Genomic DNA, 22,740 nt, shown 5'->3' on the forward strand with positions numbered 1-22,740 from the left:
AGCGCACAACGAGTTGTAAAACTACTAATTAGGGTAAGAGGAGGCAGGGGATCCCAGGGGTTTGGCTCACAGCTGTCTCAGGAAGCAAAGAGGTATAAATCGGGACACAATTTCACAATAGCCAACAACTCAGAGTTGCAGAGACAAAGCTGAAATGTTTAATGCTTTTGTTGGGTCAGAATTCATGAAAAAGGATAACTAAGACCACAAAGTTAATGCAATTAAAAGCAGCAGAGTAGAAGTGTAAGCCATAGTAGCACATGAGCAGAATGAAGATTACTGAAATTTGATGCTGTCAAATAGGCTGAGGTCCATCAGCAACTATCTCTGGGAATTTCTGGAAGACAAATAAGGTTTCAAAAGACTGGAAAAGGGCAAATATAGTGGCTATATTCAACAGGTTGAAAACTCAAGGAAATTGCAAGCCAGTCAACATAACTTCAATTCCTGGAAAAATTTTGAAAAATCATCAAACAATCCATCTGCAAGAAAAGGCTGGAAGCAATAGCCCTGCCACATGAAGCCAACCTGCCTTCTCTTTGACAGAGCAAAAGGGTCTCACATGCGAGATAGAGGCAACAGATGTTATATACCTTTACTTTTGCAAGGCTTTACCTCCAGTTCCGTATAACATTTTAATTTGCAAATTAGGAAAATAGAGTCTAGATGAAATTCCATATGGGGAACGCACAGCCGGTTGGGAAATGGTACACAAAAGCGCAGGCATGAACAAGCAATACTGTACCAAAAAAATCCTTGATTATGCAGTGGTATACAGACAGGAGTGTCACGCACGGGACACGTGAAATAACCCTGCTGCTCTTCTCATTCAAGAAAGGCCTCGGCTACAATACCAGGCTCATTTCAAGGCAACATACTTCAAAAACAGCCCAGACCAAGTGGAGAGAGCCCAAGGGACCCCAACAAAACACAGAACCACAAAAAATTTTAGAGAGAGCTGAAAGGGACCTCAAGAGGCAGAATCAACCACGTATGTGTCATTCAACTTGAAAATAACATGGCCGTGAGGAAAGAGCAAATGAAAGGCAGTTGTTCGGTGTAGAGAACAGAAGTCTTGGGGGAAACATGATAACAAGCCTCAAATATGTAAAAGATTTCTGCAAAGAGGAAAGGAGTGCTGTAAGCTGCTCTCCATGTCCATGGGGAGAGGACATGCCGTAGTGGGCTTAAATTGAAGCAAGAGTTTTTAAAAACACCAACTCCATAATGATATAGATAATTACGCCCTAGAGCCAATTGCTGAGGGAGGGTACATCACTCCCATCACAGGAGGTTTAAGAACAAGGATAAAGCCACATCATTTGAATCAGTTAATAGTGATGTCCCTACAACCTGGGCTATGCCGGTGCCTGGCCGCTGAGCCCCAACAACCTGCTGGCTTTATGCAGACATGCCCAGGAACGCAATATATTTCAGCTACGCACCAAACACCCTCAGAAAGCCGTGTAGTAAAAACAAACAGGCTCTTTGCTTCAGAATGAGCTCATATAAACAACTGATAATGGCACAAAAATACTCAGTTACAAGAGATTGTTTTCCACGGTTTGTTTTTTCCAGCACTGTCCCCTCGGTTCTGATGCCGAGGTCTCAGAAGATGCCTGCAAACCATCCTCAAAAGGGACCCGGCAACTCTGCTGGTCTATGGGCTCGGTACAGATATTGTTTTAACAACATATTACAATTTTTCTGGTCCCTTCCTCCCAGGAAACCCCCCAGTGTTTCACAGCAATTCTCTCTCCCTCTCTCTTTCCCATAGGAGCTGATGATATTATTGTCTTCCCCTTGCTGACGTGACTTCTCCACCAGTACCCCGGTTGTGCTAATCAAGGAGACAAACCTAGGGAAATTATTTTCACTGTGTATTTATCTTTGAATGCTGCTTTTTCTTCTTCAGCCCCCACAAAGGGTTCTAGCCCCCCAAAGTTTGTCTGTTTTTCCAACTGTATCAGCTGGTCACATAAAAGATATTGCCTCTCCTTATACACCTTTCCCCAAGCGGAAACCAGGTACAGCTGATTTGTCACAGAAAAGGCTAGAAGATGCCCTCTTGAGGTCCTTTTCAGATCTATTTTGTACAATGCTGTGGATAATGTGTGTAATGTAAGGGGCTGCAATGGACAGAAGGGCAGACAGCCCGATCCAAAAGCCACTCACAGGCCTGTTACACAGCCCCAGAGAGCACTCTCCTTGAAGGAAAGCTGGAAAGCAAGCGCAGTGCGGACCACCCTGATGCAGCACCCAGTAAAACAGTTATGATACTTATCACCGCTGTGCCGACCACAGGGCATTTAGGCTGCTGATCCTAAACAAGCTGCCAAAAAGGCAAGGACACTGCATTTACCTCTGCAACAACCCTCCCAGGTCCCATCTCACAAGGTGGCCCCTGCTCCAGCCCCATGGAGTTAGCTGTAACTGGGGATAAAACCATATATCTGGGGAAAACTCCAGCAAAAACAAGCAGAGCAGCCTTTCTGCCCAGCAACACAGGCACCAAAAGCACACCCAGCCCCATGCCCTGCTCTCTGCACAGACCCCTCGTGGGGGCAGCCTCTGAGCCACGGTCCCCTCCAGACCCAGCACCCCGTGGGGCGGGTCCCAGGCCCCACAGACATGTCCTGCTCCAGGACCACCATCTCCAAGAGCCACAGCATTCGGCAAGACTCACAAAACCACTGGGGGAGGTTCACAAGTGCAGGAAACACAAATGTCACAGGTGCTCGACCTGAGCTGTGTGATTCCCTGCCAAGGAATAAGCACAACTGTGGCTCTCGCTGTCTTCAAGGGAGAGGAGAAAAACATATTTCTGTGGGGCAGCTTCTCACTTGCAAGCTCTTCACGCAGACACACTGCCCCCATCCCTGCTCTGTGCCACCGCACACATGGTTGCCCTGCAGTAGCCACACATATGCTCTGCTCCCTCACGCTCTGCTTTGCTTCACTCATCCCACCATTATGCATCCCCACTTGGGAAAAGCTGGTGTGCGCCCTCCATCACCACCACCTCACACCCCCATACCACTTACCCTGGATGAAGAGGGTCTCTGCCTGGCTGCTAACATCTCCAGAAGCAGACTTTTCCAAGAAAAGCCTCACACAGAGCTCACAACTGCTGTTATGGCAGAGTTAAGTTATCTAATGACCTTAACATGGGTAACAGGATGCCAATGTAAAACACCTGATTGCAATGTTGGACACAGACAGTGTAATGCACTGCAGCAGCTCTCGGCTCTGTTCCTAGCAGCTCCCATCTGATTTTAATCCCCTCAAGTCTCTCTCAGTGCAGCTGGAAGAGACCCTCTGCTAACACCCTCAGCAGGGTGGGACCACAGAGGGTCAACTGGGAGCATTATGTACCCTGTGGGGAGGGTCCCCTCCCTTAACTGCTGCTTTTAGAGGCTGCGTTGCATGATGTGACAGGATGGAGGGCTCCCACCACACACCCTGCAGTCTCCTCACCAGCTTTTCAGTGCAGATGTGGTGTGGTAGGACAGGCTGGAGAGCTGTCATCACCAGTCTCTTGATGCAGTGAAGTAATCTGCATTGTAGCTTCAGGCAGAAGGTAGAGCAGAAAGAAGAGATGTTTCTCCACTGTTCAGAATGAGAAGTGGGGCACTATTTTGTTTCCTTGGGATAGGAACTCCTAGAGGGAAGTTTATGGTTTGTACTTGTATCTTGGGAAGCTCAGTTACACTTAACACTTCTTCTAAATACAGGAGGGGACAGTTTTTCACATACGTCTATTGACCTGAGCAATTCCCTCTTCCATTGGGCTTAACAGGCTTTACTTAATAACAGCGCAGAAACCTGCAGATGTCCAGTCTCTTAAAGCACAAATGCAGTACATTAGCCCAGCCCAAACTGGCACCACAGATGGAGGGATTCAGATTTAATCTATCAAGGCTCTGCCTGCTGCCGCCCCAGTCCCCACAAGCTCACTCCCTAAAACCGCCATGCATGTTGTGTCTCCACTGCCCCAGGCAGTTCCTCACCCCTCACCTGCTGCCAGCCCAACGCTGTGCATTCGCCCCTCAGCTCCAGGGCTCCAAAATCACCTTACTGTCACCTGGACATTTCTCTTGAGGCCTGCAAAGGAGGGGAGCCTGCTGTGACAATTGCAACTTCTACTCCAGCTGATACAAGCCATAAAAGAATCACCGCTTGCTCTGCCTAATGCAGCTGGGAAGGAGCAGAGAAGTCTTTCTAGGGAAAGATTCCTCCTCCTCCTCCCCTATCCTACTGCAGGCTGAGCTGAGAGAGCCGGTTCCCAGAGGAGAGCAGGTGATGCTGTGCACTCTCCCCCTGCTCTACCATGGGCTCACCCGAGAGCATCAGAGATGCTGATCTGTGAAACGAGATACCTATCTCTGAGCACCGAGGGGGAATCAGCAAAGATTAATAAGCCTCAAAATGTTATACAGCATTTAAATAGTACTGTCACAGATCAAAGGCTATCGCTCATCTCAGTGAGGCAGGTTCGGTAAGCGTAGAAGGATCACGTACAGAAAGCAAATACAAGATGCAAAAGAAAGCCTGCAGACAGGACCTGAGGAAAGCTCATACTTGCCTAGAGAAACCGAAGTGGCCTAAGCCAGAGTCTAACATGTGTTCCTGGAGGAATGAGAGCCAGAAAGACTGCCTGGTTTCACTCAGTCTCAGTTGTGTCTTAGCACAAAAAAACACATTTCATTTTAAGACACCCTCTTACCTTGGAGGTACCTGCTGCTGGGAGCAGCTTAAATCCCAGTGCAAAACCACGACCCTGCCTGATTGCTGAGATAAGGAGCACACTGGGAACCATGTGCAACTGGTGAATAGATTTGAAAAAGCCCCCGATTTACATCGATGCCACAGGGACTGCAGAATCACACTCCCTGCACTCTAAGAGCTTTCATTCTTAAAGCCATGAGGATACTGCATGGAAGTTTGATGACAATATCACTTGCCCACCCTTGCAGGCAGCATGGGAGGCCTGATCTGTAGTCTTTCAAGTTGTTCATATAACTATGTCGTCTGGGAGGAGGAGGAAGAGAAGGGGACTTTTTACCCAAATCACTACAGTGGTAGTGGTAGTAGCATGGGAATAAAGATGCCTCACGGTGGTATTCCTACTCCCACGCTCTCCTAGAGTAGCTATCCCATTGTAAAGCACCTTTTTTCTCACATGACTTTGGGCAAGATATTCCATTTACATTTCTTTGGTACAATTAAAATGCTGCAGGAACTAGCAGTAGTAGAAGCCCCTCTTGCACAGAGGCATGGGGTTGAATACTCCTCCAGTCTAGGACACTGAGTACTGAGGGTCATCTGCAGTACATGCACTGCGTGAGGCCAAGTGACTCCTGCATACAGACCTCCAGGAGGAAACCCTGTTCTCAGGGATCCCCCGGATACTCCATCCCTGCAAACTCAGTCCTTCACTGTCCCTCTCTAAACCAGGTCTGGATCCTGGCTCCCGCACCTCGCCTCACGACCCGGGGACTCCCTACAGCACTGTACAAAACCACTGTGCAGAACAAAAAGAAGTCCTCAAGCAAACTCTGGCTGATTGAATTTTGAAGGTAAGGAATGCCCTTCTGCAACAGATGTACAACCCCCTCTGCCCACCCGAAACACCAGATCCATCACGGAGAAGGGAAATATTTACACAAGTTAGTAGAGTTCCAGTTAAATATTATGCTTAGCTGTCTAGAGTCCATGTTCTCAGACTATGTCTATGAAATAAAAGATTAAACTTCATAACAATTATGAAGTTGCTCTGCTCACATTCAAAGGGAGTTAAAGGACATTAAAATAGTTCTTTGGATAATATTCCAGTGAAATTGCTCTCTCCCCCCTGGAGAGTTAGAGCTAAAACCTTCTGAACTATCCTGTAAACACACTTGGAGAGGCTAAGAGCTGAGCTGATAACCAGGTAGCACCTCTGCTCTGCAGGTTCTGTAAAAAATGTGAGCAATGCCGGAGAGCTTTTGAAGCAGCGAGGGAAGGAGGATAGGGGAGAGCAGCTTCTCTTCTCGAGGGAAGTTTGTTTAGTGGAAAGTAAGCAAGTTGTCAGGGGAAAAGCTGACAATGTTGATTCCAGCAGTTGTACTGGGAATAAACAGCCAAGTGGATTACGTTACAGAGAATGAGAAACGGCTCTGAGGATCCCATTTAAATGCTGGGCTTTCAGAAATGATGCGATTCAGCCACACTCGTGGCCCCGATGCCCACCGGCCCCCTGGGCTGAGCCCTCTGCCAGCCCTGGTACCGCCATCCCACCTCTGTGGGGTCCCCAAGAGGTCCAGCACAGCCGACGTCCCCAGGAGAGCCAGAGCTCACTGCTGCACTGGCAAGGATGCAGACCCGCGCTGGCTTCAAGGCGGGGGCTGGACATTGAATTAGAGACGGCAGCAGAGGAGGGGGAGGTTGCACAGGACCCGCTTGCCTCTCCCAGTCCAGCAGCAGGGGAGGGCCACCACAGGGCTTGCCATCTCCTCCTCAGCCGGAGAACAGGGCCCTCCCTCCCATAAAAATCAGATGCCTCCCTGCCTTTCACAGGAAAGGGACCCGGCAAGAGGAGAAGGGGATCTTGTTTGATTTATTAGTCTCTTCCTCCTTCCCATCGCCTGTGGCTCATCCAGCTGTAGTGATAAGGAGAACAGCTATGAAAGGACACTGCTGGCTGCTGGGATCCCATCCTTCTGCCCACTCACTGCCTGACGACATCAGTCCTTTACAAGCACTATTAAATGTGTATCCAAAATGTGGCAGTCTCCTCCATCCTTTGAGATTCTGTTCCCTGGATAATACAAACAGTTGCCAGAAAAAGAGTATCCTCTCATCTCTGTCTGGGCCATTATCCCTTTATATTTGCTCTTTAATATTTACTGGGTTCACGCAAAGTGCATGCTCTGGAAAGAAAAAAAAATCAGCTGCAGCTTAAAGGACTCCAAATTTAGTAATTGCTGCAGCCCCATCAACGTGAACAGTTAGCAGGGAGATTTCTCCAGCACTTCACGTGCCGTGGTATTCTGCTTAGGTCAGACCGTAGAAAACGTTCTGTCCAGGGGCACCAAATCTGGAGTGTCTGCGTAGGTGCCAGCTGCAGAGGCCTTACGAGTCCACCACAAGTTCCTGCAGGTCCCTTCCCTCCCAGCACCCTGTAAGCTTGGTAGGAAACAGAGGCAGCCAGAGATGCTGATTCATACAGAGGTGAAGCAACACCCGAGGGTTTTAACACACCTGTGAGTTAGCAAGAACTAGCCCCAGCTCCTGGCTCCAGAGCTGGTCTTGCAGCCTTACCTGTTAATGTGAGGTTGCTGTATGTGTTTGAAAACTGCTCCTTTAACAAAACCAAGTGCATCTGAGCTGCCTTTTCCCTCTGTAGCTCCAACATTATGTCAGGATGCTGGGCGATCTTACAGCCTTTCTGCTTATCCAGGGCAATGTCGCTGCGAACAATGTCTACAGCAAAAGGGAAAGAAAAAAGGGAGATGGCCAAACCTCAGCTTTCATTTTCACCAGATGCTTGGATCAGCACCAGCCAACACGACAGCCACACAACCATCACTCAGCACGAGCAACCCAAAAAAAGGGTCCAAATCCCTTGGATCCACCTATCCAGTGAACCTCCTGTGCTCAAGTCTACTTTTCTCCCACAGAAAGCTCACGTCATTGACTTCAATATGCTCACACAACCTACCACCCCTTCCATCCTTCACCTGCCTAGCAGTTGATCTCTTACAATGATGACCCCTCCCTTGCAGGGAAGTGCAAAAGTCTCCCAACATTTATATTACGACCCACTTACTGGTGTGTTTGACGTTAAATAATGAGAAAAGACTAAATCCCGTTCTGGTGACCCCTGGCTTCCATTTACCCTTGCCTGTCAAAGAGGTGATGAAGAAGGCTTGTTCTTGCCTTGTTTATCCTCACTGCAGCTATCACAGCTAGAGTTAGGTCAGCATGGCTTACGACTCTTTGAACAGGTCTCTGTACCCTTCTAACTCCTGACATTCAATTCAGGAGGCAGGAGGATTATTTAACAATTGTTTTCTCTTCATATGAGCATTTTGTAAGTCATATTGTGAAATAAGAACATGATATTCCCTCTCCTAGAACTACTCACCTGCAGGGGAAATCGAAAGATGGGGGTAGCAAGGCAGAACAAGAATCAAGTAAGATGTGTCCAGTCTAAACAGGGGGGGAGTGGTGCAAACTAGTCCTTGCAAGGTCCCTTTCCAAGTTTAATAAACTCTGTAACATGCTTAGATCCACAGGCACCATATGCTGTGTCTAATTCTTACAAAACCTTAGGCAGCCAGCGCTGATAAGGAAGGATGGAAGTTGGAGTTCTTCCACTACATTGCATGAGGTCACCGTTTGCATGACGAGGTTGCGCTTTGCTTGGTTTAATTCCCATCTAGCTAGAAGTTTCTGAAGGAGCTTATTGTCAGAGGAGAGTCACATCTTGCTCCACATACATTCTCCAGCTCCATTATCGTTATGCACATCAAGGAACATCGAAGTTGTTTCCAATAGTCATGCTCCTGTCTTTCAAGGTGTCAAATCTCAGGTTCAGCAAACCTAGGTTCAAAGCTCTGCTATGTCTTGGGCTGTCAGGGAACCCCCTCCAAAGGTGGGGTGGAGGACTGGAAGCCACATTATCTTCCAGTCTCCGAGCCTCATCCTAGAGTCACTACACTTGTCTTGCCCAGGCTGTGCTCTGTCTCTTTACTGCATAGTTTGGGATTAACACAGCTTCTCTAAAGCCTGCCTAAAAAAGACTGCTCAGAACAGTAATGTCATTAAAGCACTTGTGGTCTATGGTTAGGGGCACGAGTTCTCTCCTCCACCCACAGTTAGCACGCTCAGGAGAGGAGATAGGGCAGCATCCAGCTAGCATGAAAATACGGCTCAATATTTCCACATCCAGCACAGGGGCTTTAATGAGGAGAGATGAGATGGAGCAAGAGGAAGCAATAATGTTCCTCTGCAGATAATGAGCACACACCCCTCAACCATGTGCTTTTGGTGCACAACCTCTTAGGTAGACACTGAATAAGATTTGGGCCTACCCAAACCCTGCCCAACTAGTGAATGATACAATTGTGAACCCCTGTTGTGTGAGATATTTGGAGAACTGAAGATTGAGAAACACAACCTTATCACTCACCCACACCAGAAAGGCTATTACTGCAGCTACTGGTGTCACCTGCAGCTCACGAATAGTCATTCACCTTCCTGGATGATGGATTTCCTTTTCTACAGAACTGAATGCAACAGCTGTACACCCCCCACCCCCAAGGCAAAATGGAGCAAAACACATCAAGGAGGCCCTGAAGGAGGAGAAGACTGAGAGGCAGAGAGGTTTGAAACTAGATGGTCAATACACTGTCTCCAGTTCTCTTCAAACTGCTATAAGGGAGTCCAGGCTGGGTCAAAACAAGTTTGTTTCCTAAAAAGGATGGAGGGCTCCTAAAACCCAAATCAGGGCTGATGTGGACCCATGTGGAGGAACCACTGGCCTGAGACTAGGGTCCCTGCCCTCCCAGTCAGGGGCCAGGACAGCACCTTGGAGAGTGCAAGGGGACACGGCAGCAGGTCCTATACAACACCCCTGCTTCCATCTTCAGGGACCACAGGTCACAGCAAACACACAGCTGGGCAAGGGATGGCCCCGTGTGCACTGTCAGCAGGGTCTGGGGACAAAGGGCAGGCCCAGGGGACCAGGCCCAGGCATGAGGAGCAGGAGCAGTGTTTGGAGTCCTGTCCTTAGGTGATGGAGCTGCTGTGACAGGGATTAGCACAAGGAAGGCAAGTCACATTCAGACAAATCCCTGGGAGAGTCTGGGAGAAGGTGTGCAGGGCACAGAAAGTGGGGGCACTCTCTGGCAGTCATCTTCATGGGGTTCTCAGAGAGCTAGCACTGCAGACATTCAGAAAGCAGAGGCAAGACATGTGAGGTCCTGGCTTCTCAGATTGATGAAGGACCCAAGAAACTTGCCCAAGACCTAAAAATGGAGGTGGACCCCACATTCATTACAGTTCCAGCTTAAACAGTGGGCAGATGTCTGGGATATGGAGCTCCCCAAAGAACTCAGTGCCTGGTCATCCAGACCCCACCAGGCTGTACTCGGTGCAGGGGAGGAGGCAAGGGCACCTCCGCACTACTCTTCTGAACTGGCAGCACCGAGGGAAGAGGGGTGGCGGGCCGCAGCTTCTGGATGCTCAGGGGAAATCTCAGCAAGAGCAACCCAGGGGAAACAGCCAGCAAGGAGCCCGCAGCCCTCAAATCTTGAAGGACGAGACAGAAAAGAGAAAGACACAAGGAGCGCAAGGAGGAGGGTACCCCAGGAGGCGCTGGACAGGGCAGCCCCCGAGCGGGAGCTCCAGGAGAAGGACACTCGCTGCCTTCCCGAACGTCGATGAAAAAAAAATAGAAATAAGCTACCCAGCACAACACGAAACCAAGCAGCTCTTGCCAGAAGTGCGAAAGAAGAACTCCAGATGTGGGAGCCCCAGAGGATGCCAAATGGTTTCCAAAGACGGCAGACCGCGAGCTCTGCCCCGAGAGGGGCCGGGGCCGGGGCCGGGCCGGGCCGGGCCGAGCCGGGCCGGGTCAGTACCCTGGCCAGCTCAGCCTCCCGCGGCGGCGGCGGCGGCACGGCCGGGCGGACCCCCGGCGGCGCGGCGCGGCGCTCCGGGGCGGCCCGGCGGCAGCGCGGGTCCCGCGGCGCCGGTAGCCGCGGTGCCGGGTCCGGCAGCCGCCGTGCGGTATGGCGGGAGCACACCCGTGTGGCGGTCAGGTGAGCTGCGGCTGGCGGGAGACACCGGCGCACGGAGGGGAAAGGCCGGCGGCGGGGCGGCGGGGGGGGGGGGGGGGGGGGCACCCGCCTCGGGGCCAGCCTCGGCCCCTGCCCCCGCCTGTGTCCCACCCGCCGGGAGCGGCTGAGGTGCCGGGCTCCTGCAAGAGCTCCCCCCTCGCCGGGCTGCGAGCCCTGGATGGAGGATGCTGCTTTGCAAAGGCTGTTTTTTTTCCGAGCGCCTGCACGTTTCTCTGTCCCGCCTTGGGATTTGCAGATCTCCAGAGCTTACACGCATGCCGCCTATGGAGGTCACCAAATCTACCAACGGAAATTTTGAAGAACAAGTTAGAAAATATCCCTCAGGAGCGACACAAGCACAGCAATCCCATCCCAGGGCAAGATGCCCATCCCAGGGCATCCCAGGACTCGCTGAGCTCTAGCACTCCCTTTCTGCGAGTCACCTGCACCACGGGGTTGCACTAACCATTTCCCACCATACAAGTACCAGGCCAGAGCGCTCCCAAGCTGTGAAACCTCCAGGATGGCACACAGCACACGGAGACAGCTCCCAGCTGCCTGCTGGGGAGGGTTTCCCTGACCCACAGAGTGAGCTGCTGCACATGGGAATTTACACGGCATCAGCGTGGCCTGCGTGCGAGTGCCTGTCCCATGGCTCATGCCACCATCTGCCCACAGGCAATGCCCTTCCAGGAGTCACTGGAGTCACAGAGCAGACACGGGCTATTGCAGCTGATCAGCTGGAAGACGGGAGGAAGAGGGCACAGATCCCGGTTTATGTGGACAGGGCAGAGGGATATGGTTATGGTCAAAGGGATGCGTGACGGAAGGGTGAAGAGAAGTAACTCATCTTTCCGTGTGTGTGTGAAAGTGAGCACTGCCCACAGCCATCGCCACTCCAGCAAAAGCCACAGTCACCACTGCCGTGGCACCAGAACAAGCTGAGTTTGCCCATCCTCCTAATGGGACTGTTTGCTTCAGCTTTCCAGCCTTAAAAAGTGTATTTAAAAGGAAAAAAACAAACTATTTTATGTTAACAAAAACTGAATGTTCTTACTAAAAAATTGGAATATTAGAAAATGGTGTTAGTGCAGAAGTTAAATAGATGTTTAATGGGTCACCAGGCGAAAGTCTTATGAATTGCAGGTTACCAAACTTGTAAAATACCTACTTTTTAAATCAACACATTTTGAAATGCTTTAAAAACCGTATTTGTCTGCTGAAATTATTATAAAATGCCCAGTGACTGTGAAATTGGGAACACAACTGCTATTTAGAAAGCCTGAAGATTTCTCAAGCCAGAAACTGCATCCTCATCATGCCTGTCTTCAACAGGCAAATTTCTGACACATTAGTATCATTCCTTTCTTTTAGTTGGGAAAATTTCCCTGACAACGAGTTCCACATGTTATTTCTCACTATATATTAAAAAAACATATTTGTTTGTTTTATATGTAATCATTCCACTGGATGATCCCTATTTCTTGTGTCATGAAAACAAGGAAATCATCATTCCCAAATTTTCTTCTCTGTGTGCTACTGACTTCACAGCATTCATCATATTCTCAGTCATTTTTTCCAAGCTGAAAAAACCCTAATCTCTATGACTGAAAGCTGTGACTTTGATCACTTCCATCACCCTATTCTATACATACATATTCTTTACACTGATTAGTACGTCATCACCTAGTTTGCTTATAGAATAAGAATGCTCCCAATGAGTTTCTCCAATTCTTTTCTAATATTCCTAACACTGGATTAACTTTTTACTTCCCTAAATGTATTCAGAGATCAATCCATAATAAATTCAAAACATTTTCCTTGAATGGCAACTGCTTATTTAAAACCCATAGTTGTATACGAAAAGTTACACGCATTTCCCTCATGCATGTAACTTTGCATGAATCACTTTTAATTCATAAGAAGAAGTTGTAGCACAGAAAGAAGAGTGGAACTAGCAAAAATATGTAATGCTTTTTAGAGAATTTAGGATGCTTATTATAAACAATCAAACATATAACCATAGAAATCTTTCGTCTCACCCATATACCAGCAAATAGCTAAGAAATCAGGATCTAATTGTTTGATTGTGCCATTTCCTGCAGTTATTAAAACTATTTTTGTGCATGATTCTAGCAAAACTGTTTGAAATTTAAAAAGAAAAAAATGGAGATAAACAGGCAATCTTTGGAAGTATCTCCTGCATAGGCACTATCTCCCTCATCTTGTGTAAGGTGATTTCTACAGCCTTTTTTTTTTTTTTTTTTAATTTCTGAGGAAACAGCTAAGCACTGGAGCTCCTTACACAGAAATCCCTGCCAGGCAGAGCAGGCTGCAGCTCCTTCCCTGCAGTTGTGGTCCCTGGGAACCAGAGAGCAGGAGGCTGCCTCGGAGCTCACGCCAAGGTGCGGAGCAGCCCCAGGTCTGGCAAATCCCAGAAGACCAAAGGACATCAGAGGATCTACCTGTCTTTGGGACGGAGTGCTTGCAATGTCTGAAATGCTGCAGCCCTCCCAAAGGAGCTGTGTTTTAAACACTTGGAGGGTGAAAAAACAACTGTTTCCTCTGCAAGCTCTGAAAGGACAGATGCCTAAACTGTCGAGGGAAGCTCAGGCAGACAAAAAGGGGCTCTGGGTGACCAGAAACAGAAGGTGATTCCTTGAATAAAGGAAAACTTGTTTGTTCATTTTTACTGGGACAACAGGATGGTTCTTCATTCAGAAACACCTGCTGCAAAGTTTTATGAGCTGGCGGAGCCAAAGGGGCAGTCCCAGCCACATGGCAATAACCCTCCCTTGCTCTGGCTCTGGTATCCTCATACCCCATGCTGGCCCTCATGATCCTGCTCACTAAATTCACAGAAAAACAGTTGCCTTTTTTTTTTTCCCGAATTAGTTTTCTGCTGGCTTAGCAGAGTATCAGAAATGTGCCAGAGCCAACATAAAGGAAGCAGCAGCAGGACACAGCGCAGAGCAAAAAGAAGGCATGGGGACCAACACCTTTGGTAGCGGAGAACCAAGAGATGAGCTTCACCACCTTTTACACTGTTTTTGTAGGATTTAACCTGACCAAGGCTGAGGCTGCTGCAGTCCTGCCTTTCACTGTAAGCTTTCCTTTCCCAGCACTGACCTTTATGCCTCCATGGTCACACACCATTAATCGGTTCAGGCGGCTGAACGAGCTGAAGTGCAATCATCTCTCCACCATCAGGTTTTCGCCAGCTGAGTTCCCTGAACTGACTCACCGTGTAAACTCAGGCTCCAGACACAGGAGAGGGCAGGAACATGCCAGAAGGGGCAGAAAAGTGGGAGCAGCAGCCCTGGCTGAGGTCAGCTCCAGCCCCTGTGCAACCACACACAAATATAAAGGAATCCTCAGGTCATTTTGTAGTTTATTATCTTCCTTTCCACTCAATACCCAAGACCCTCACACATACTCTGAAAGCCCGGCATCCTAGAAGCCATCTGTGCAATACAGACTGAGCAAGGGTGAAATGACGTTCCCACTGCTGCACAAATCTCGAGGTTCAGATGCAGGGCTGGGTACCTGAAGGCATCTGAAGGAATGGAGCCCAGACTGAAAGGACGCCCACAAAACCTATGCCAGGATTACACAGCGTAATGTGAAGTTTCCCACACTATATGGCAAAATCTCCTGACTGTGGAGACTCCTTCTTATGGAAGGCATAAGAAACATGTCTTTTTCTGGGTTTTTGTTTTGTTTTGGCCATTTCTCCAGATGCCCAATATCCTCTCCAAAAAAGGAGATAAAATAGAAGGAAGTAACTTACCAGTAATTAAGAGAGTATTTTTGAAATGTGTTGTCCATATGCACTTCAGCTCAGAAACTTTTCTGACGCACTACCTACAGCATACATATGTGCTCCCCTTCCCCTCTTCCTCCCATGACCCACACAGGCCCATACTGGCTGTGTGCGGTAAATGTCCTTTGGTCTCTTCTCAGCCACACAATCTCAATAGGCTACACAAAGCCTGAGGGACAGGATGGAGAAGCCGTGCGCCTGGGCCAACACATCTTGAGGAACTCCAGCCATGAGTAACTTCTCTTTTTCCCTTGAGTTTTCCTTCACAGTACATACACACAGGAGGAAACTCCAAGCAATGTTTATACCACCACAGGTTGTCCAAAGCTGGTCTGTGTGGCTTCGAGGTGAGAGGCAGTTGAGGACCGCCCTGCAGATGAGGAGGTTCCACATTAGCCCGCCAAACTCATGCTGCAGCACCAGCAGGGAGCTTCCAAAATGGGCTCTAGGTTCAGACACTGAGACAGCACCTGCAGCATCCCTTGCTGAACCAACACCAAGCCTCCACACCACATGTAACACTCCAACACCAAGCTCCAGGGCAGCACACGAGTCAGGTTTTAGCAAACCCAACTTCAGAAGAGGTTTTGTGCCAGCAACTATAGCCTGAGCAAACAAGTAGCCCTGTGTGTTTGCTCCAAAAAGGAGCTGCTCAAGCCTGTTTTCCTGGAGACCAATGTTTCTTATTGTCCCATTCCTCAGACCCAACTGGTCCTTGGCACGCGTGAGGCAGTTGAAAGGACAGGCCAAACAGATTGCTTGGTAGACAATCCAACAGCAAAAGGAGAAGCAGGTCTACCACATAGACTGAGCATGAGACCTTGCATCTTGGTACCTGCCCAGGGATCAGACATGTGCCTATGGCAGGAGAGAAACACATCTCCAGATAACAAAGCACAACTCTCAGCACAGCTGGCGAAGAAAAACAAACTCAGCAGGGCACATACAGAGAAATACCATTTAAGGGAGAGAAAAGTCTCTCAGGCTAAAAATGTTAGACCTCTTGATCATCAAATATCAAAAAGTCTCTGGCACAGACCCACCTCCTGGTACCACAGAGCCTGACATACATTAAACTGGTTTTCTGTTTCTAACAGACCTCAGGCTGGCCAATGCCATATCCAAATTGGGTGGACTCCAGGACTGACCATGCAAAGTAGGGGCTGCACGGGATGGCAGCCACCTGGTGTACACTATAGACAGGGGTGTTAATATAACAGAGTAGTTAGATGACCCTCTAATATTTAGCAAAGTTCAGGGGGTACATATAGCCATGCTACCCTCAACAGGGACTGCACACCCTACAGCTCACCTAAACCATTCATCATAGGCAATTGCTTTTACAAATTTCTCTGTCAGGTACGGACAAATCTGCCACCAGGTGATGAAATTGCTGTGCCAGCTTTACATGCAGTGCTGAAACGAGTTGCCACATGCACCCTCTTCGTGGGCACCGCAGGCTGCCACCACAGATCACTCACCACTTTGTTACCTTTACTGCCCAAACATGACTGGTCTGGACTGGGGTGAGGCTGTTTGGAGTTGCAAAAGACAGACGCCGTACACACCTGCTATTACACAATACTTCCAGGTCTGTGCTTCCAGGAAGAATTTGTACAAGAAAAGAATGACCCTGAAGCCTAAAGGGAACACCTTATTTCAGGAAAATGAAGTACATTTTAGATACAAGTCTAAAGCAACTACTATAACCCTCAGAGAGCACCCATGCTCTCTGTGGAGGAAAGGAGAGGAAAAAGATGGGCTGGTGAACCCAAAGGCAGGTCTAGGTAAAGGCAATTTTCAGAAGGTGGAGATATGCATGGCTGTAATAGTTTGAAAGGGAAATAAATATAATTTTAAACAGAGGGGAAAGAGTATGGCGAATCTCTGAGGAGGTCTGACCGTCAGGAAGGTGGAGCACTACAGAGATAGAAAAGACCGTCAAAGACAGCAGTGAGGAATACCTGGTCTGGAGGGCAACGGGGTAGCAGAGGGGGTTTTACAGCGCAAAGATCCCTGCACAGAGATTCATTCAAACTCCAGCAAGCATGGTCACAGGGCAGAGGATCCATGAAGGATGCTGCAAAGCAGTTCTGTTGCTGCTGCTGCCCATCTGAATGCCTGAAATGGCCACATTGGGGTGGCCTGTGAGCACGCAGAGGAGTGCAGCTGCCTGTGAGGTGACCACCACTCAGAGTTACTCACCAGCAACTGCAGTTCTCTAAGCAGTCTTGTACATGTGCCCTTCACCTCTCAGTCCTGCACCCTATTTAGTTGCTGCAGCTGAGAGGAACACAAGATGTGCCCTTCCCTCCCCACCTATGCGCAGGCCACACGGGAACACGAGGCACGGGAACACCCGCGGGGGCTGCAAAGAGAGCCCAGGCACTGTGGTCACAGGCCTGGAGTCTGTGTGCACCCACAGGGTGAACAGGCAAAAAGACAAACACTCGAAGCAGAAAACAACCGAACTATCACTTGTCACGTCACTAAAAATGACTAAGATGATGCATAAGACTTAGAAATTCACTGATTTGTCTTTTAATTATTTTCTGACTTTTTTAACTAATCGAGCCCCGCAGCTTCTTCCCCACTCCCATGCCACTAAAGCTTAGACAAGAAATTTCAGAAAATAGATGTCGGACATACAAAAGCCCGCAGGCATGGAAAACAACCCCGACCACCCCAGGTAACTTGGGGAGGAGGAAGGGTACCTAGCAGGATGCTTGCTGGCTTCCCCCATGCTCAGGTGCTGATTGCCATCTTTTTTCTGTGCTGTCTGCTCAGGCTGTAAGTTCTTTGCAGCAAGGGCATCTGCTTGCTCGTTTGTGCATGCCCTCATTCCAAGCAGGTCCCGGGTGAGCCACAGATGAGGGAACAAAAACCAGACCAGTGCTCCGAAAGGAGAAGATGGCTGCTCAGATCCAGTACAGCAGGGCAGAGAGCTGCAGTGGCATCAGGATTTCATTTTGGAGAACTGGATCCCTCTAGTGAAGTGCTCAGTGCAGCCTCAGCACAAAAAGATGCGAGCTACTAGCAACTCTCGCCCTGGAGTTTGCACACAGATCTTAAGAACAAATACAAAAGCTTTGCTTCCAGGCAGGAAATCCCTTTTACCACACCTTTCTGATTTACACCGATGCTTGATACACACCACATGTGTCCCCTCCTTCCCTCACCCACATTCGCAATAGCTCTGTTCTGTATTTAAGTGATGAAAAGTTAAGACCTGTGGTTACAACTTCTGTGAGAAGCTTCATTTTGAAGGGCTGCTACATTTCAACTTTATTGCCATGAGGAAAACTGAAAAAACCAAAAGCTTTCAGTCCTTCCCTAACATAAAAGCCGTTGTGAAGACATTTAATAAGTCCTCTCCTGCAAGTTGTTGAAATACTGAAAGTGGGAAAATGTATTCCTACAAACGTTTTGTATGAGTCCCATCCACAATTTTATGCACTACACTTAATTTCTTCTGTTCAAGGTGGCTGCGGCAGGTTTGGTCAGCATTTTTTCCTGATGTGCATCTCAGCAGGCAGAGCTTACAACAAACCCTTTGCCTGAGATTTGTTACGAGGAGAAGAAAAACAAGGAATAACATCGGGATTGCTCGGGCTAGGAGACCAAGCAAAAGATGGAGCACGCAAACTTACCCACCTGCCTGCGTGTGGGAATAGAGGGACATTCATCTCGGTGAGATCAGATGTTACGTGCGGGAACAGCGGGAGCGAGAGCCATCAGAAAACTGGCAAATGCATCTGCTTTTTCCATTCAGCACTGTGCTGCTGACTAGATCTCTGCAAAACTTCCTCTGTTCCACAGACCTGCCCACTGGGATCTGTCTGGCATTAATTGGCCTTCAGAATTACTTATGGAAATATCTTCAGCTAATTTTTGTAAGTCATTGAGTAAGGAAAAAAAAAGTTTTTTTTTAAAAACAAGCAAGAGAGAAAAATCAATAAATTCTTGCATGCGGACATGGTATTCTGCTTCTTAAAATAAATGCCTTAGGACGGAGACTTGGCCCTGACTTTTCTACGAAGTTTCTTTGTGTGAATTAAGGGCCGCAAAAGGTGAAAGCCTTTAGCGTAGCTGAGGACCGCTGTGGAGGAGGGCAGAGTCGCGGAGAAGAGGGGAGCAGCGGAAAGCCGTGGGCCAGGCGGTGACTTTCGGAAAGCCCTACGATGGCAGAGCGGTCCGGAGGGGGAGCACCCCGGCCGGGCACCGACAGGCGGGGACCGAGCGGCCCAGCCGCCACCGAGCCCGGCGGGGCGGCGGGGAGCCCCGGGGCTGCGGCGGGCGGAGAAACGCGGAACGACGCCGGGGTCCTTGGGGAAAGGCAGGGCTCCCCGAGAGCCGCGGGAGAAGCGCGGGGCGGTGCGTGCACAGGCATCCCGGGGCTGCGGTGCCCGGTCCCCGCCAGGAGCCGGGGCAAAGCCGCCTCTGCGGCCGGCGCTGCCCGCTCGCGGCTTGGGAGCGAAGGGAGCCGGAGGATGGGGCGAGGGGGGGGGGATACGAAAAGCCCCGCTCCCCGGTGCCTGCCTTTTGTTCCCGGGGGCCGGCATCCACCGGATCTACCGGCAACGGGCGGGCGGGCTCCGCCGAGCTCCCCGGCTCCCCCCGCTCGGGAAGGAAAGGGTACCGGGGAGACTCCCCTGCCCGGTGCCGGGCGGCAACACTGCCCGGGCGCGGCGCGGCCCCGCCTGGGCGCAGGGAGCGCAGGGCAGGCGGAGCAGGACCGCCCGACGCCCGCAGCCCCCCGCTGCCGCTGCCGCTCCCGCCCCGGCCCCGGAGCTCACCGTCCTCGTAGTTCTTGAGGTAGTAGTCCGGGCCGGGCCCACCGCGGCTCTTGGCCGGGTTCTTCACGTTGTGGAACTGCAGAAAGTCCGTCCTCTTGCCCGCGAAGCGCAGGAAGGCGGGGGCCAGGCCCCGCGCCAGGGTCACCAGCCGCCGGGAGCTGGGGAGAGGAGAGAGAGGACTGAGGGCGCCGCGGGCCGGGCCGGGCCCTCCCTGCCCCGGTACCGGCAACGACCGGCGGCCACGGGGCTCGGGGACCCGCCGTTGCCCTCCCCTGCCCTGCTGCCCCGCCCGGCGCGGGTATCACCGCAGCGGCGCCCGGCTGCGGGGCTTTGCGCCGGCCGAACGGCGCGGCCCGGGAGCGGGGAGCCGCCCCGCCCGCCGGTGGTGGCGGCGGGACCCGTCTCTCCCCCCCCCCCCGCCGCCCCCCGGACAAGTGCAGCGGCGTCCCGGAGGCAGAAGCGCTCAGCGCCCCGCGCAGCCCGGCCGCGCCACGCGGGACCGTGCCGCGGGCCGAGCCGCCGGGGAGGGGAGCGGAGCGGGGAGGGGAGGAAAGCGGGAGCCGGCCCGGCCCCGCTTCGCCCGCGCCTTCCCGCCTCCTCGCCCCGCTTCTTCCCCGGAGGCGGGAGCCGAAGGGACCCTCGGAGCGGGCGTGCGGAGGAGACCCGCTCTCCCTCCCCGACTTACCCAGCAGGGAGAGGGCTTTCTGGCCGTCCCAGCGCCTCCAGGCCGCGGCCGCTCCGCACCGCCGGTGGAGCCCAGCGCAGCTGCAGCCCGGCTCTGCCCCCCGCGCGGGGCTGGAAGTCCCGGGAGCGGAGGGCTCTGAAGACCTGGCCGACACCCCGCTCGCCGCCCGTCGGGACCTGGGGAAGGCTCGGCTCGGCAGGCGGCCCCATTCCTGCTGCTGGGTTTTGGGTTTGTTTGGGCTTTTTTTTCCCTGTGCTGCCTCGGCCCCGTGTTGTGCTTTTTGCAGAGGAGCGGTTGTTGGAGCGAGGGGAGCACGACATTTTTGCAGTCATAACTGATAAGTCTCCGAAATGCTTTCTCCATTGCAAACATGTGCATCTTAATGGAAACCATGGCCTCGCTCCCTCCGTCACAACAAGCGCCGCCAGCAGCCCGGAGCCCGGCGGGGCTGGGCGGCGGGGCCGCCGGGGCGCCCCGCGGGCGGCGTGGGGAGGGCGCCGGGAGGCTCCTGCCTTACCTTAAGAAATCGAGCCAGCCATCATGAATGATGGAGGGGTCCAGCTGCAGGGAGAGGAAATTCTCACTGATTATCCTGACAGGGCTCTTGGTGTTGACATCAAGGAGAATGAGAGTTCTTCCCTTCACACCTGGAGGTTTCTCCACCGGCAGCGCTCTCCTGTCCCCGGCCTGGGAGGGCAGCGAGAAGGTGGCCATGAGAGCCAGCCCAGGTGCCATCAGGGCTAAGAGCCCGGGGGGGCAGGAGCTGGGACAGGGCATGCCGGAGAGCAGGAAACCCCTAATTAACTCGCTGTCTGCAGGGGCTCGCTGGTGGCTAATTGTCCTTATCTAAAGTGTGGGGCGCTCTGCCTTTTTTTGCAATGTTTTGGTGCTGGTGGAGGGGAACTCACGCCCCTGACCAGCCTTTCTCGCAGCCGGTGCCAAGACTCCTTGCAGCCAGCACCGCCCCTTTAAGAGATGCAGGCTCCAGACATTTTTAACTTTTTGAAGGTGAGGGGAGGCTCCTGGTTTAACCCCCTCGGCTCGGGGCCCGCCGGCCCCGCCGCAGCCCCGCCAGCACCGAGCTTTCGCTTTGCGCCGGCTCCGCCGACCACCGGCGGCCGCTTTCCGCCGCGGGAGCTCCTGCACCGCGCAAAACCGGGCCGGAGCCGGGACACCGAGTCACCGGGGAGCTCGGGACCGGGGCCGGAGCGCGGCGGCCGCCCAGCACGGCCCTAGTTTGTCGCCGGCTGCAGGAACGGCCGAGGCGGTAAGGCAGCGAGGGCGGCTCTGGCTGGGGGAAAGGGGGGTTAATCACCCCGGAAAAAAAGCACTACCGGCGGGGAGAGCTCGCCCCGAGCCGAGCGGGGACCCGCGGTGCTGGGCGAGGCCCCCGGGGCTGAGCGCTGACAGCTCCGCGGGACCCGACGGGCGCAGCGGGGCTGGGTGCCGCCGGGAGCCCGGCTCCCCGGAGCGGCAGGCTCGGCTCGCCCTGCCCGGAGCCACCGGCTCGGCCGGCCTGGGCACCGGGGGGAACCGGGACACGGGGAATCGGGCCGCCGCCCGCCTTCTCCCGCCGGCCTCGGGGCCCAGCGGTGTCCGGCCCGCGGCGGGGAAAGGAGAGGGGCGAGGGCAGCAGCGCCCGGTGTGGAAACGTCCGCATCGGGGATGCAAAGGACAGCACGGTTCGACGGAACCGACGATGTCCCTCGTACCGAGGCCAGCCCGCAGCCGCTGCCTGCGGGACGGCCCGGGGCAGGACGGCCCGGGCTCGGCGCGCTGCAGAGGTGCAAGCGGCCGCGGTTCTCGGCGCTGGGCGCAGTCTGGTAGCACCGGGCCCGGCATCGGTGGCGGCTGCCGAGCATCCCGGGAGCGCTGGCCCACCTCAGGGAGTGTCCATCCGAACCGGGCATCGTCTCCCGCCAGCAGCCGGTTCCCGGGCAAGCCCCGGGCTCCCGCACACTAGCAGCCGACAACCTCCGGGGCACGTAACGCGCCCTACCTGCCCCCCCGCCCCGCCGCCGCCGCGGCCCACCCCGGTCCCCCCTTCGCCCAGGCCGGGCGGCACGCAGGGCCCCGGTGCCGCTGCCCGGCCCGGCGACGAAAGGCTGACAGCGGCCGTGGCTGAGCCGGGCCCGGTGCGGTCCGTCGGGGCCCCGCAGCCCCGGGGATGGGGCGCCCGCAGCACCATCTGCTGGTGAGGGGCCCAGCGCGGCGGGGGAGCGGGCACCCACCTGCGGACACCCCCCGCGCCGGGGTCGGGAAGGGCCGGGGCTGCGGGGAGCAGCGGGGCTCCGGGATAGAGGCACAAATCGCGCCCGGCGCCGAGCCGCAAGGAGCCGCACGGAAGAGGCGGCCGGGCGGCGGGGACCCGCCAGCCGCCCTCGGGGAGCCCGGCCGGGGTCGGGTATGAGCGGCGAGCGCTTCAGGGCGGCCGCCCCGGGCAGCCCGGGCCAGGGGCGCTTCCAGCGCACGGGCAGCCCGCTGTCCCGGCAGGGCTCCCCGCGGTGGGAACCCCCTCCCGCTCCTCCCGGTGCCCGTACGGAGCCACTGCGCTCCTCGTCCGCCCCAGCCAGGGCCCGGGAGGCGGAGGGAGCGGACCCGGTGTCTCCC

The 22,740-nt window shown here is 53.1% G+C and overlaps 1 protein-coding gene across 1 annotated transcript in view; it reads right to left on the reverse strand.

Moving 5' to 3' along the window:
- HPSE2 (heparanase 2 (inactive)) overlaps nt 1–20,907 on the reverse strand; it is a 112,602-nt gene extending 91,695 nt beyond the window's left edge. Inside the window, exons 1-3 of the mRNA XM_050898905.1 lie at nt 20,648–20,907; nt 19,446–19,603; nt 7,303–7,464 (exon numbers count right to left, since the gene is read on the reverse strand). Coding sequence (XP_050754862.1) covers nt 7,303–7,464; nt 19,446–19,603; nt 20,648–20,907 — 580 coding nt within the window. The remainder of the gene's footprint in view (nt 1–7,302; nt 7,465–19,445; nt 19,604–20,647) is intronic.
- Between the last annotated feature and the right edge of the window lie 1,833 nt (nt 20,908–22,740).

The sequence above is a fragment of the Gymnogyps californianus genome, chromosome 6 (assembly GCF_018139145.2).
Source record: "Gymnogyps californianus isolate 813 chromosome 6, ASM1813914v2, whole genome shotgun sequence".
In the NCBI taxonomy this organism is placed as follows: Eukaryota; Metazoa; Chordata; class Aves; order Accipitriformes; family Cathartidae; genus Gymnogyps; species Gymnogyps californianus.